The sequence below is a fragment of the Eleutherodactylus coqui genome, chromosome 3, assembly GCF_035609145.1.
Source record: "Eleutherodactylus coqui strain aEleCoq1 chromosome 3, aEleCoq1.hap1, whole genome shotgun sequence".
Lineage (NCBI taxonomy): Eukaryota > Metazoa > Chordata > Amphibia > Anura > Eleutherodactylidae > Eleutherodactylus > Eleutherodactylus coqui.
Window position 1 is genome coordinate 168241920 of NC_089839.1, and position 14218 is coordinate 168256137.

At 43.5% G+C, this 14218-nt stretch overlaps 1 protein-coding gene across 2 annotated transcripts in view; it reads right to left on the reverse strand.

The window, feature by feature from the left end:
- SUSD3 (sushi domain containing 3) overlaps window positions 1-14218 on the reverse strand; it is a 113705-nt gene that overhangs the window by 13815 nt on the left and 85672 nt on the right. For both annotated transcript variants that reach the window (XM_066594592.1, XM_066594593.1), the window contains exon 3: window positions 12437-12587. In XM_066594592.1, coding sequence (XP_066450689.1) covers window positions 12437-12587 — 151 coding nt within the window. The remainder of the gene's footprint in view (window positions 1-12436; window positions 12588-14218) is intronic.

A 14218-nucleotide genomic window follows, 5' to 3' on the forward strand; every position in this document is an offset into this window, starting at 1 on the left:
TAGTAAAAAAGCAGAATATGACAGCAATAATTTACAATGGTTTCCTTCCCATCTGCGATGTTTTCACTTATGCGATGTTGAGAGGATAAAAAATCGTGGCTTGCTCTATCTTTCTGCGATGTGTGATTTTTTTTATCTCCCATGTATTCCTATGGAGGCTTCTTTTCATCGCATCGCAACGCTACAAACGCATGTTGCAATGCGATTTTAACCTTACATTGACTTTTGCAATAAAAAAACGTGAGATTTTATCGCGGGAGGCAGTGATGCGATGTGAGATTATTCTTCAAAAAATGCATTGCTGACACTCACAAATTACAGTAAATAAAGATGCGATTTTGCAACAATTTGCTTGCGGCAAAATCGCATTCACCCGTGTGGAATTAACCTAAGGCTTTCTTCACACATTTAAATGTTTTCCTGTACAGATCCGCATATTTTCAGGCATTCACATGAGCCACTGCTGCGTATCAGTAAAATACGCATAAGCGATGAAAACCATCAATCGCTGCAAAATGCTCGGAATAACCAATAATGCTTAATTCGGATGAACTGTGTTCTTTTCCCAGCATTATATACCCGATAACTACCTCCCCCCAATTTTTTCCAGTTTCCATTGAAGTCTATGGCAGCTTCCTGCATATCTCAGCAAAAGATAGGCAAGACCTATATTTTCTTGTGGCGTATTAGATCGGCGACTGAAAATGGTCGTGTATATGTTATTTTTCCCGGGGTGATTTTTTGTTATACGTGCGCAAAAATCGTTCATCTACTTGAATACATTGGAATCCAATGCTTCGGATGGTAGTGATTTTTGGGCGGTTTTTATTATGCGGCTAAATACCTGCGTAAATACGGTTCCGTGAATAAGGCCTAAAGGAAACACTCCATGTGGTATTAGGGCCTGGACTACGCAACTCCAACTTTACACTTCTGTTAAAGAAGTCATGCCTAGATGCACAACCCCTCCTAGAATGCAGAGCTTGGAGCGAGCAGCTGATTGCCCCAGGTCCTGCTCTTGACACCCTGACAATCAGCTGATTTTCCCAATTCAATTGCAGACGGATCGCAGATCAGACAGCTTCCTTTGACTTCAACGGAAGCCGTCCGTGTGTGAACCACAGCAAAATGAAGCATGCTGTGACTTGTTTTCTGGACCAAAAGGTCCGCAAAACAAATCCACATGCTTTAACCCTTTCCAATCCAGTTTGTAGCCTGGTTTTCCTAAGGGGATTACTTTTTCTCCCATTATACAACAGCGCTATATGCTGGCAGAGCCAGCACTGCATGAGGTGACACGTTGGATAGGCTCTGACAGCAGAGAGGCTGGCAATATACAGAAAGAGAACCCTGACGGATGTCTTCCAACATCGGAGCTGTACAGCCTTAAATCATAATGTCTTTAGAGGTCAGACAGTGGATTGGAAAGGGTTAATTCAGCTGCGGACACCCATATCTTCTGCTTGAACTGCAGATTCCACAATTCAAATTTGCACATGGACATTGGGCCTTATTGAGCGGCTCTCTGTTCTGGGTCATAGAGAGAGGTCCCCAGTGGTGGATTCCGCTGTATGACATTTGTATGCCCTAATAGGGTTTATGAACAGAAGTTGTTCTCTTTATACATCCCATAAAGCAAGAGGTGTAGCAAATTTTTTAACCCATTTAGTCAGTTCTGTAGCCTATTCATTACTTATGAGCTTTAGAATAGGCCCCAGGTAGACGTCAGTATTATTTTATTATGGATAATAAATGGATATCATTTCCAAATACTGAAACAAAGAAAATGTGAGCAAATAGTTGGAAATATGTGTTCATGAGCATGACCACCATTATAGCCCCCCCGGGGGTCATCACACGGCTTTCACAGATTCCTCTAAGACTGTTCAGATTTGCATTGGAGCCTCCATTACAAATTCCATCATATTTGATAGGAAGAACAGCAGTGTAGGCACAGCTATTCTTCCTGTCAAAATAATGGACACCATGATGGAACCTGACAGACCCCATTAAAAGTCAGAGAAGTCCTTCGGGAGTCGGTGATATCCATTATACAACAGATCTAGGAGAGTCTTGTGCAGCCATAAATCCTCAACTCCTATATCCCTGCATACCTAGGCCAATTTTCCATTCAAGTCATAGAAAGCTGCATGACAACCTGTAATAGTAGGCATATTATTTGTCACTCAGACTTTCCAGAAACAGTTATAATGGATGAATAGAAGTTAGAAAAATTGTCATAAGGGGCACATATTTACTGTTTGTATTTTACGTACAAATGTTAGTAACTCGTGTTCTTATCCAGTAGTATGTGTAGCTCAGAGGATACATGGTATATGTCTCCAGAACAATGTATTCCAACCTTTTTACAGCATCCCTGTGTTTCCGCAGTGTGAAAATTGAGCTATTACGTTCAATGAAACCTAATACCTCTGCTGCAACGCCGCGGATTTCCGCCGCATCGCATGCGGCGGAAATCCGTCCGTGGGCATTCGCCCTAAGACCTCATGTCCACAGGCCAGCACAGTTTCCTTGTGCAGAATCCTGCAGTGAATTCCACCTGGCCCACAGACATGAGGCCAGAAAATAATTTATACTCACCTGTCCGCATGCTGCGGGGCTCTCTTCTATGGCAGTCGGATCTTCTTTCTTCTGCACAGCGGATGTGCTCGGGACGCCGGCAGCATGCCATTATAATTAAAACTCCTGCTTTCCTGCGGTACAGACGCAGTGACAGCTGCATCTGTACTGCGGATCCGGATGGCTTCCATTGGCTTCAATGTAAGCTGCAGGAGCCGTCCATGAAGAAAACCACACAAAAATGGAGTATGCTGTGGTTGTTTCCCACGCATTCGTTCCCCACGCCAGGGAAAATGACATCTGCAGGTATTTAACTACCTGCGGGTGCCCAATGATTCTCTATGGGCGCGGATTACGCATGTGGGAGACCCGCGAGGTTTGTAAAGTTACATTTTTGCCGTGGACATGAGGCCTAAGACAGAGTAAGAGTTAGTGAGACATGGAGGAGTCCGAAAGGTGCTCTGCTGTTCCTGCTTGGGCCTATCCTTTCCAAGGATACTACACATAGCCACTAGCCACAAGGAGTGCATGAGCCCGGACCCAGGAAAAAAAATGTGTGTGTCCAGAGGGATAGAGAGACCACTAGAGAGCGAGAAACTCACTGATTGACAGGAGTGAGAGAGTTCCCGGGAGTGTGAGTTCCTGCAGATAACTACGCCTGCGGATGTACAAATACCCCATGAATCCTCGCTGCTTCACCACTGTAAGAACTGCCTTATTGTGATTTGTTAACAACGTTCAAGTAAACAGACAGAACTGAACAGTTTAATCCAGAAAAGACACTCTGTGTGCGTGGACTACTTTATTCCATCTACAAACATTCACTGCAGAGGATGTAACATTGGCGTCACGAGTTACAAACAGGACTTCATGTAACCACTGTTACCCCATTTGTGATCTCCCCCTGTTAGTAATGAGGTCGGGTCCCGAGTTTCACTTACAGAGGAGACGGTAGAGCCCGCGTGACAAGGTTTTCTCTCTATCCTGCTGTCTCCTTGGCTGAGGGTCTGCTCCTCGGATGCTGCATTTGTACCCTGTTTCATGTCTGTAGGTTTTGATTTTCAGGTCTTCTTCCTCATTTTTTGTTGCCCTGCTGCTTGCAATCTAATTTCATACAGGAGGCATGTAGTAAGCTTAGTATTCTTCCAGTAGTTCACTGTCCTGTACCTCTTTGCCCTTACTTCTTAGGCGGCATTGCACAGTCTATGGTCTAATCTGCAAAGGGGAAGCATGTGAATGCCCAGTATTCTGCTCTCCCAGGACAATTCAGGTATTCTGGCCAAATGGTAAGTAATTAAACCCAATGTACACAAACACACACACAAAAGAGGCAACGAATGTGGAGAATGTTATCACACTATCTGCAGATTTGTCAGCCTGCAGTCTCTGAGTGCAGAGGAGTGCCCCTGTGAAGATAGCTCCTCCCTCATTGCTAAGGAAAGCTCCCGGTGTCCTTGTTACTACAGAGGTTCTGTACCTAATAACTGACAGTGGATTGAAGAGAAGCTGGAAGAGAGACTCCTAGTGGTCGTCAACAGTAGTAAAAGCAATAAAAGTTTGTGCTCCTTTAAGCCATATACCCACTAGTGCTGAGAGTTCCTACTGAGTACCCCCAAGGAAGCAATCAGTTTCATTGGATTTGACATGAAGAATATCCCAGTTTGCAGTGCTCCTCTTACCAAAAGACACCATGTAGGTCCTCCAATGGACCCCATTATAAGTTAATAAACTTTGTTGGGCGGTGGCACTATTGACATCTGTTATTTTATGAATGCAACATTGGGGCTTATTTACTAATACTGTGTAAACTTAGACTAGACAGTCTTCATATGTACCAGATTATCACAGTAACTCCGCTGAATGATAAATCTGTTGAATTTTAAGAGTGTTATAGTCTAAGTTTTGAACACCTATTAGTTGGCTTAGTTTATGTCAAAATATTTTCTGAAATTTGGAACAATTCTTGGCACGGTTTAGGCCAGGCCCTATTTTCAGACAAGCCAGAAAAAGTCCCCAAAAGTGTCAAAAAGCACATAATAGATGTGCAGAAAGCTGCTGAATAGTAAATCTGCCCCAATATGTCTTGGCTTCCGCGGAGAAGTGAAGAACAGTAAATGGTGCATGCAGCACGCTGAGAAAATCTTTTACTTCTGCCCTGCCCTTTTATATAGGATGCACCCCCAACTAATGACATCTGAATCACAAATATTACATATGACACCTTTCAGCAGATTCCAAAACGAATACAAACTTAAAGATATAGCTGTTTTTTTTTATACACCCACATGTCCACTGCCAGACTTAGTATAATGTCCTCCTGTACACAATGCATCTGATAGATGAAGAGGCGTGCACCTCTTCATGTATTAGGCGCATCCTTGCACCTCCGGCACCAACACAGGTCAAACTTGGTGTCAGACCTGGTATACATTTCTAGCATATATTTCATTGTTTTCAGGCATAAATTATACATGTCTGTCACACACCCTCCCGAGAAGCCTTGTCCACTTTTCACGAAATTGGCAAAGCCAGTGCAGAAGGCAGAAAAGAACAACATTTTTGTGCAAATCAGCCTTTGCGTCAAATTTTGTGACTTTTCTACAACAGTTTTCTGGTGCAAAACCACCATAATGCCCTGATAGAACCATGTAAAAGCCTCCAGCACACAGACCCCATAGTAGAAACAGACTCCTATATACCGATCCCAGACCCCCTGCGTATAGACACTAGATTTAAATGATGAACCTAATATCAGTCCCACCTCTTTTTATCGACAGCCCCTAAAAATTATACATGAACGGTAATCCGCCTCGTCCTCTGAAGCCACCAACTGCCACCCACCACCCGGCGGTATCAAGCCTTGAAAGCCACTACCACTACTAGGGAGTATTTGCAATGATTTCAAGGTGTGCTTTGTATGTAGAGCAAACGCATGATCATTGCCCTAGGGGTATTTTGGTATAATTTATTTGCGTAAGGGGTGCTTGGCTCTGAGAGACACCAATATACAACATACAGGCAAATCTGCTGACATCCAGGAAATGGAGACTACATAAGCATTTACAGTACTGTGTGAAGCTCCCGAGTAGCAATAGTTAATTCATGGTGTCAGGTTTTATAGTAAGAGAACCAATTCTAGTGGTAACCAGGGAGATAATGCAAACTACTGAGTCAGCACAAAAATAATCGTATGCCGACGCTTCCTATATGAAGTGTATAAGCTTCAAATAATCAGTTACATTTCATTATTACGTGATGGAGGGCTCACATAAATATTACCGCACATTCCCTATAACTGTATTTATATCCAACAGAGAAGGGAAAACTCCATAATAATATTTATTCTGGATGTGCCCCCTGCTACATTTTATTAAAGACATCAATTTCTCTTTATAGATTCGTTCTTGCTTTATTACCCCTGATTGTTTCTGCTCTCCTGGGATGTAACGCAGAGCTGTTGTGTGGATAGATATAGGAGAGCGGTATTACATCAAGCAACAAAAACATTTTGCTTAATGATACAAACAGATGGCCAGAAATCTCAGAAATGAGTCTGAAATAAAGCATAATGGGGGAGATTCATCAAAACTAGTGAAGTGCAGATGTGGAGTAGTTGTTCTTATCAACCAATCAGATTGCTGCTCTCACTGTGCATAAGTAACCACATGTAAACTCCAGCCAATCACTACGCACCTCACTTCCAGGCACGGTGGTGATTTTGAAAGTACGGTTGGCCAAGTTAAATCACAGTTTTATAGTTATTTTTAAATTAATCTTGGCAAATTGCAGCAGTTTTGCGAATATACCGAATAAAAAAAAACCTCAATTTGATTTTAAGGCCGCTTTCAAGCAGCTGGGAAAATTGTGGGAGATTTGTGAGTCCTTTTGACTCAAACCTCTCATTCCCGCCCCCAAGACCTCTCCAGAGCAGCACCAGTCCTCTGGAACATGTTACCCAAACTATGCGGGTAATCTCTGACTCAGAATTTCAGGCGTACCCTAAAAATGCACCTCTTCAGGGAGGCATACCACATCCCCTAAACCAACCCCCTCTGTACTCCGCCTGATAACATGCTCCCTGTCCTACTGACTGCAACTCCTGCTAGCCGCAATCAACCTACAGTCACATCGATTCAGCCATCACACGGATTAATGTCTGACCATATCTGTGTATAGTATCCCTCACTCTCCACCCCGCCATACCGTGCACTTCTCCAGCCCCTTTACCTTCTGTATCACCCCATTACTTGTAGTATGTAAGCTCGTTGGAGCAGGACCCTCACCTTTATTGTTTCCATCAACTAATTACTAGATGTAACCGTGCTTTTGTTTGTTTCATCCCTGCTTTGTAAGCGCTGCGGAATATATTGGCGCTATATAAATAAAGATTCTTCTTATTATTACATGACCATGCCTTGCGGCCGCAAACGGTCCATCGATGTACGCCGATGTGCACGCAGAAAAAGCATTGTTCGTTACACGAAAATGCTATGCTAAGGTGTGCACAAATACGCTTACACTTGGGTGAAGCAGGTCGCGTGCCTATCTGTGCACATTACGGTTGTGCAAAAAAAACAGCATGTCCTATTTTGGTGTGTATTATGCACCAATTAGCCCATATTGAATTCAACTGGCCATTAAAATCAGAGGGAGTATGCTTGCATTTTCTTTCGCATGTGCAAATACACAGGGCATGAACACACAAAGATACATTAAATCTGCACAGACAAACAACAACGCAACGCTCATAGCACAGATGTGCGCGTAAATTCACTTACGTCTGTGTGAAGCCGGCCTTAGACTCACTTTTTTTTACATCGGCGAGTGACGCTCCCTCCTAAAGGGTCCGGTGGCAGACAGAATCCTAGACAAACAAAGTTCTGCAAGGAACTGTGAAAGCACCGGAGCGGAGTATCTTTCCACAGCAGCCTTAGGGCTCCCATCCCCTCCCTTTTTTTTTTATGCTATGTTTTTTAACGCGAATGTCAATAGGACTTTCTAATGTTAAAGACGCATCGCACAAAAATTGCAAAGCACAAATTGCAATGCGTTTTTATTGTATTGCCTTTTATGGTATTGCACCCTATAAGTCCTATCTCTAGATGTGGCCCTCACTATCCCCAGCCTGGCTGTATGAGATGGGTTGGGATGATCAGGATTACGGAAAGAGCCAAGCAAGCTTCGCCACACTGTTCCCATAACTCTCATAGAAGTCACTGGGAGTTCCACAGGCACCATAGCGCAACGAGCCACACTGTTCCCATAACTCTCATAGAAGTCAATGGGAATTAGGCTAGTTTCACACGAGTGATTGCATTTTTGTTCCTGTGACTTTTGAGCTTAGACGATGCTTTTTCTTAAGAATAATCTCACATCGCTGCCACCTGCGAAAGTCAATAGGACTTTGTGTGTTGCGATGCGATAAAAAGGAGGCTCCATAGGGAAACATGGGTGATAAACAAAAAACAAACACACATCGCAGAAAGATAGAGCATGCTATGATTTTTTCTCTGGCAACATCGCATTAATAAAAACATTGCTAATGTGAAGCAAACCACTGAAAATCATTGGTTTCATAAATCTGCTTTTTTACTAACTCTCCCATTGTGTGAAAATCACGCGATTTTATCACTCGTGTGAAACTGGCTAACACATGCCGCAAAGCACAACAAGTCACACTGTTCCCATAGGTCTCATAGAAGTCAATGGGAGTTACACATACAGCATAGCACAACGAGCCACACTGTTCCCATAACTCTCATAGAAGTCAATGGGAGTTACACAGGCAGCATAGCACAACGAGCCACGCTGTTTCCATAACTCTTACAGAAGTCAATGGGAGTTACACAGACAGCGTAGCACAACGAGCCACACTGTTCCCATAACTCTCATAGAAGTCAATGGGAGTTACACAGACAGCGTAGCACAACGAGCCACACTGTTCCCATAACTCTTACAGAAGTCAATGGGAGTTACACAGGCAGCGTAGCACAACGAGCCACACTGTTCCCATGACTCTTACAGAAGTCAATGGGAGTCACACAGACAGCATAGCACAACGAGCCACACTGTTCCCATAACTCTTACAGAAGTCAATGGGAGTTACACAGGCAGCATAGCACAACGAGCCACACTGTTCCCATAACTCTTACAGAAGTCAATGGGAGTTACACAGACAGCGTAGCACAACGAGCCACACTGTTCCCATAACTCTCATAGAAGTCAATGGGAGTTACACAGACAGCGTAGCACAACGAGCCACACTGTTCCCATAACTCTTACAGAAGTCAATGGGAGTTACACAGGCAGCGTAGCACAACGAGCCACACTGTTCCCATAACTCTTACAGAAGTCAATGGGAGTTACACATACAGCATAGCACAACGAGCCACACTGTTCCCATAACTCTTACAGAAGTCAATGGGAGTTACACAGACAGCATAGCACAATGAGCCACACTGTTCCCATAACTCTTACAGACGTCAATGGGAGTTACACAGGCAGCGTAGCACAACGAGCCACACTGTTCCCATAACTCTTACAGAAGTCAATGGGAGTTACACAGACAGCATAGCACAACGTGCCACACTGTTCCCATAACTCTTACAGAAGTCAATGGGAGTTACACAGGCAGCGTAGCACAACGAGCCACACTGTTTCCATAACTCTCATAGAAGTCAATGGGAGTTACACAGACAGCATAGCACAACGAGCCACACTGTTCCCATAACTCTTACAGAAGTCAATGGGAGTTACACAGACAGCATAGCACAACGAGCCACACTGTTCCCATAACTCTTACAGAAGTCAATGGGAGTTACACATACAGCATAGCACAACGAGCCACACTGTTCCCATAACTCTTACAGAAGTCAATGGGAGTTACACAGACAGCATAGCACAATGAGCCACACTGTTCCCATAACTCTTACAGACGTCAATGGGAGTTACACAGGCAGCGTAGCACAACGAGCCACACTGTTCCCATAACTCTTACAGAAGTCAATGGGAGTTACACAGACAGCATAGCACAACGTGCCACACTGTTCCCATAACTCTTACAGAAGTCAATGGGAGTTACACAGGCAGCGTAGCACAACGAGCCACACTGTTTCCATAACTCTCATAGAAGTCAATGGGAGTTACACAGACAGCATAGCACAACGAGCCACACTGTTCCCATAACTCTTACAGAAGTCAATGGGAGTTACACAGACAGCATAGCACAACGAGCCACACTGTTCCCATAACTCTTACAGAAGTCAATGGGAGTTACACATACAGCATAGCACAACGAGCCACGCTGTTTCCATTACTTCCAAGTTACTACAGTATCTGCATTTATACAAACAATGTAACCCAGTCGTGCTTGGCTGTTTCAGCCCACCCAGCTACCTTGTTCAGAGCAATTTTCCCATAGCAGCTATGTTAGCTAAGAAAGATAACCCCTTTAAGAGTTCCATCACACAGGCATTTTTGCGTGCATTTTCACACGCGCAAAATCGCTTGCAAAAAACGCTGACCTTACAACCAATTGATTTGAATGGGTTTCCTCACATTCAGCGTTTTTGCAATGCATACTTCCATTGGGCGAAAAAAATATGCGACAATGCTCTATTTTTATTTACATTTGCGCACCCAAGGCTTTGTGCAATTTTGTGGTGTTAATTGATAACACCGGGGACTAACTAGGCTGCTCAGCTGGTTCAATAATGGCGTGGATGTATCTCGCGCCGATGTGAACGGGCCTGGCAGTGCAAAGAAGTACAGTAGAATGCGCAGGTACGTGGGCAAAAGCATATGATAGCAGATAGATAGGCTGTGGATCTGTATCTAACCCACTTCAATAAGTGACCTGTGACTTTTTTATTCCGCGTGGAAATCCACACCGTTCGAACAGCAAGGGCTTTTACCCACTAGTGTTTTTTTAATGCTGCGATATCACTGCGTTTTTTTACTGCAAATGTCAATGGGTCTTTCTGATGTTAAAATCACATCGCACAAAAATCGCAGAAATGCAAACTTGCGATTTTTGTGCAATGCAATTTTAATATTAGAAAGTCCTATTGACATTTGCAGTAAAAAAAAACACTAGTGGGTAAAAGCCCCAATGTGGATTTCCTATCGAAATCAATGGGAAGAGCATTTCACACAGATTTATATGCAGAATACGCATCACAAGCTGCATGAAAATTCTATTGTGTGAACCTGCCCTAAAGAACACCAAGACCGACTCAATAACCAATAGGTAACAGCAACATCTAGATGCCGGAAACATTTTCTAAATAATACTAATTACAAACATTGCCTGTTTTGTCCAATCTACCAAAGTAAATGAATATTCCCATCTCAGAATTATTTAGCATATACACCCTGGATCGATAACAGATGCAGGTCACACCTCTGAAAACCATACTTATTGCCAGAATGGGGTTCCTCCAACCACATCCTATATCACCACCATGGCCACTAGTGCTCATACTCCGGTATGGTAACAGCTCAACTGGCTGTTTTATGTTCTTTCCATAACTCCGATAGAAGTCAATGGGATTTATGGAAACACCGTGACACAATGAACTATGTTAATTCAGCAATTCAGAGGTTACAGAAACAGTGTAGTTTGCTGTGCTACGCTGTTTCTAAAACTCTAATTCACTTCTATATGAGTTATGCAAACTGTGTAAGAGTAGGTTCACATCTAGGGGAAAATCGACAACGAAATCCCCAACAATGTACAGATTTTGATGTGGATCTGCAGCAGATTTAAACCATTCCATTAAAGGGGTGAAGTTTGCTGCGGATCTGAATAAAAATTTACCGCAGTTTTTGACGCCAATTTTGGTACAGATCTCCATACCATTTCCGCTATATGTGTACGCCGCCCACATTTAAAAGGCTATGATTATGTGGCCCGCTGACCATGCATCAACAGGATTTATACTCACCCCGCCTGCAGCTTCGGTCCAATGGCACAGTGCAGAGTCTGTGACCGCTGACCTCACCCCCACCACCACCCTCAGTGTCTGCCCGAGATGAGAGCTCAGCAGTCACAGACTCAGTAGACTGGAACTGCAGGCTGGGTGAGCCAGAGGCCAGTGGGGAAAGTGTGGTGTTGCTATTGGCCACTGGCCGGGCAGCATCCCTGGGACTACTATGCGGGTCAGTATTATTACTGGGGCCACTGTGGAGGGGGGTGGGGTGGGTCACTATTATTACTGGGGCCACCGTGGGGGGTCACTATTATTACTGGTGCCATTATGGGCGAAAGGTTAAATGTGTATGAGCCCATTTAAAGCAATGGGTTTTATTCTCTGTGTATTGTGCTCGCAAATTTTGTGAAGCTGTTCATACAATTGGCCCTTTGAAGGCAACCATAAGACTAATATGGCCCTTGGTGAAAATTAGTTTGACACCCTACTATGATCCCTGCTAATCGAGAAAAGAAGAGGAAAGCCAGTGATGGAAAGTGTAGTGGGTCAATGGGCCATCATTGTCAGGACTAGAGATGAGCAAGCACGCTCGTTTAAGGCAGATACTCGAGCGAGCATCGGTCTTCTCGAGTAACTGATTACTCATCCAAGCAAATGCGGTGGGGGCGGCGGGGGGGAGAGTGAGAGATCTCTCTCCCCCCGGCTCACCCCCACTCACCCCCGCCGCCCCCCCCCCCCCACATTTGCTCGGATGAGTAATCAGTTACACGAAAAGACCCATGCTCGCTCGAGTATCTGCCTTAAGCGAGCGTGCTCGCTCATCTCTAGTTAGGACACTTTCATAGGTCTTATTACTGTGGCACTGGAAAAAATATATAAAAACAATGAAAATAAAAAATTCCAACACTTTTTGCAGTCCATCTCACCTTTCTGCTGATCGCCGCCTCTCACTTTTCTTCACACAGTTTACAAGGCAGCAGACCAAAAAAGCCATTGACATCAACAGAATGATGGCGCAGCTCACAATGGAGGCAATAACGGCCACTTTAAATCCAAAGGTCTCGTATTTTGATAAGGCTGTAAAGTGAGATAAATTATGAATGAGTACACCGAATGGAAGAGCCATTTAATCATTAAGTCATAGTTCAATCCCCCCGTTCCAGTCTCTGCATGAACAATTATGTTAAATTCTGGATGTCATTCAAACTATTAAACTACATGGCGTCCTTTAAGGCCGTTCTTTAGAGTGATATTATTTTTATCACTAATGCTTGAGCCTACCTGGTGACAGATATTGATTGGAAACAGCAAGCCAAGACGCTAGTGATAAATACCGTATAAATTATGTATGTACAAGGCTCGGGGAGTGTTACACTGCATTTAAGTACCATAACAATGAAATATGTATAGTTTTAGGAGATTGCAAAATCTCAATTACTGGGACTATTAGCAAGAATACGTATATTTAAAGGAGTTTTCCAATACATAACAACTCAGCGTGCCATAAAGATGTACTCAGCTCCACAGTGTGTGCTTATTGTCCATGACTACTGGCGAATGGGTTCATTTAAACAATGTCAAAGGCCATTTGGTAATAAGTATGGTGAAAAACGTGTACTGTCCAAATCCTGTAGTCACTAATGGGTAAAAAATGACTTAACAGATGATACATTAACGGAAGGTTACTTTCCACGAGATGGCGCAACATGTTACACATCTAAAGCAAACATGGGGAAAATTGAAAGTTATTTCGATGAATGATTAATTTTAAAAATCTGTGAATTTAAGGATCACTGGACCTGACGCTATCTGATTTATTTTTGTGGGTTTTTCTGAAGGGCCATTTATACAACAAAAAGCTGCGAACAATTGATACCTTCAAAGATGCGATACGGCGGCAAGTTGCTGTCATTACAGGTGTCACGTTTGCAGATGTGTGATGGTGAGAGCACTTCTTTTTTATTATTTTTTCACAAATTAAAAACCAGCAATAGAATACGCGTTTCGGGGAAGAACCCCATCGTCAGTTCAGCTGGACAGGACAACAGGATGCCTGGGGGTGACACAACGCCAAAGATGTATTGGATGTGTCGGAGGTCCTGTGTGCAGGAGGGCAGGGGAGAAAAAAAGTGCTTTAAAGGTGCTTTCACCATCACACATTGGACTTTGATCTACATCTTCTAGTAGCTTATAGGGTTGCGCCTCCATACCAGTTCTTTTCACATCCTTTTCGCTACACTCACGCCCACACTGGTGGAGCGGCATCTGGTTGGCAGCACCTTCACCATTCAAAATACTCAATCATTGAAAGCTCTTTGTACTCCATAAATATTCCACCACCCTCACTGGGTCTTGCTCCACCCTACTTTTTCATTTCTTTTACTCACGCTGGCAGATGACTTTCCAATATGCACATAAAGGTGCTTGTATGCCTTGTATACAAGGGCATGTGATGTGCTTAATAGGTTTGCTTTGCAGGATGGTGCAGTGGATGCTGCACAATGTGCATTAGCGTTTAATGAAGACATGTCTGAAAAGAGTTTTGATAAAAATGGGTTGCAGAAATTTTTTCCTAACAGACACAGAAGTCTCATGTCATAAGTTGTATGAAATGTCTAAAGTTTGTGAAAATTTGCCACAATCTGCACAGGTGAATGCAGAGTGTGAACAGGCTAGTAGAGGAATTCAGCCACAGCCCAGGTGGAAAT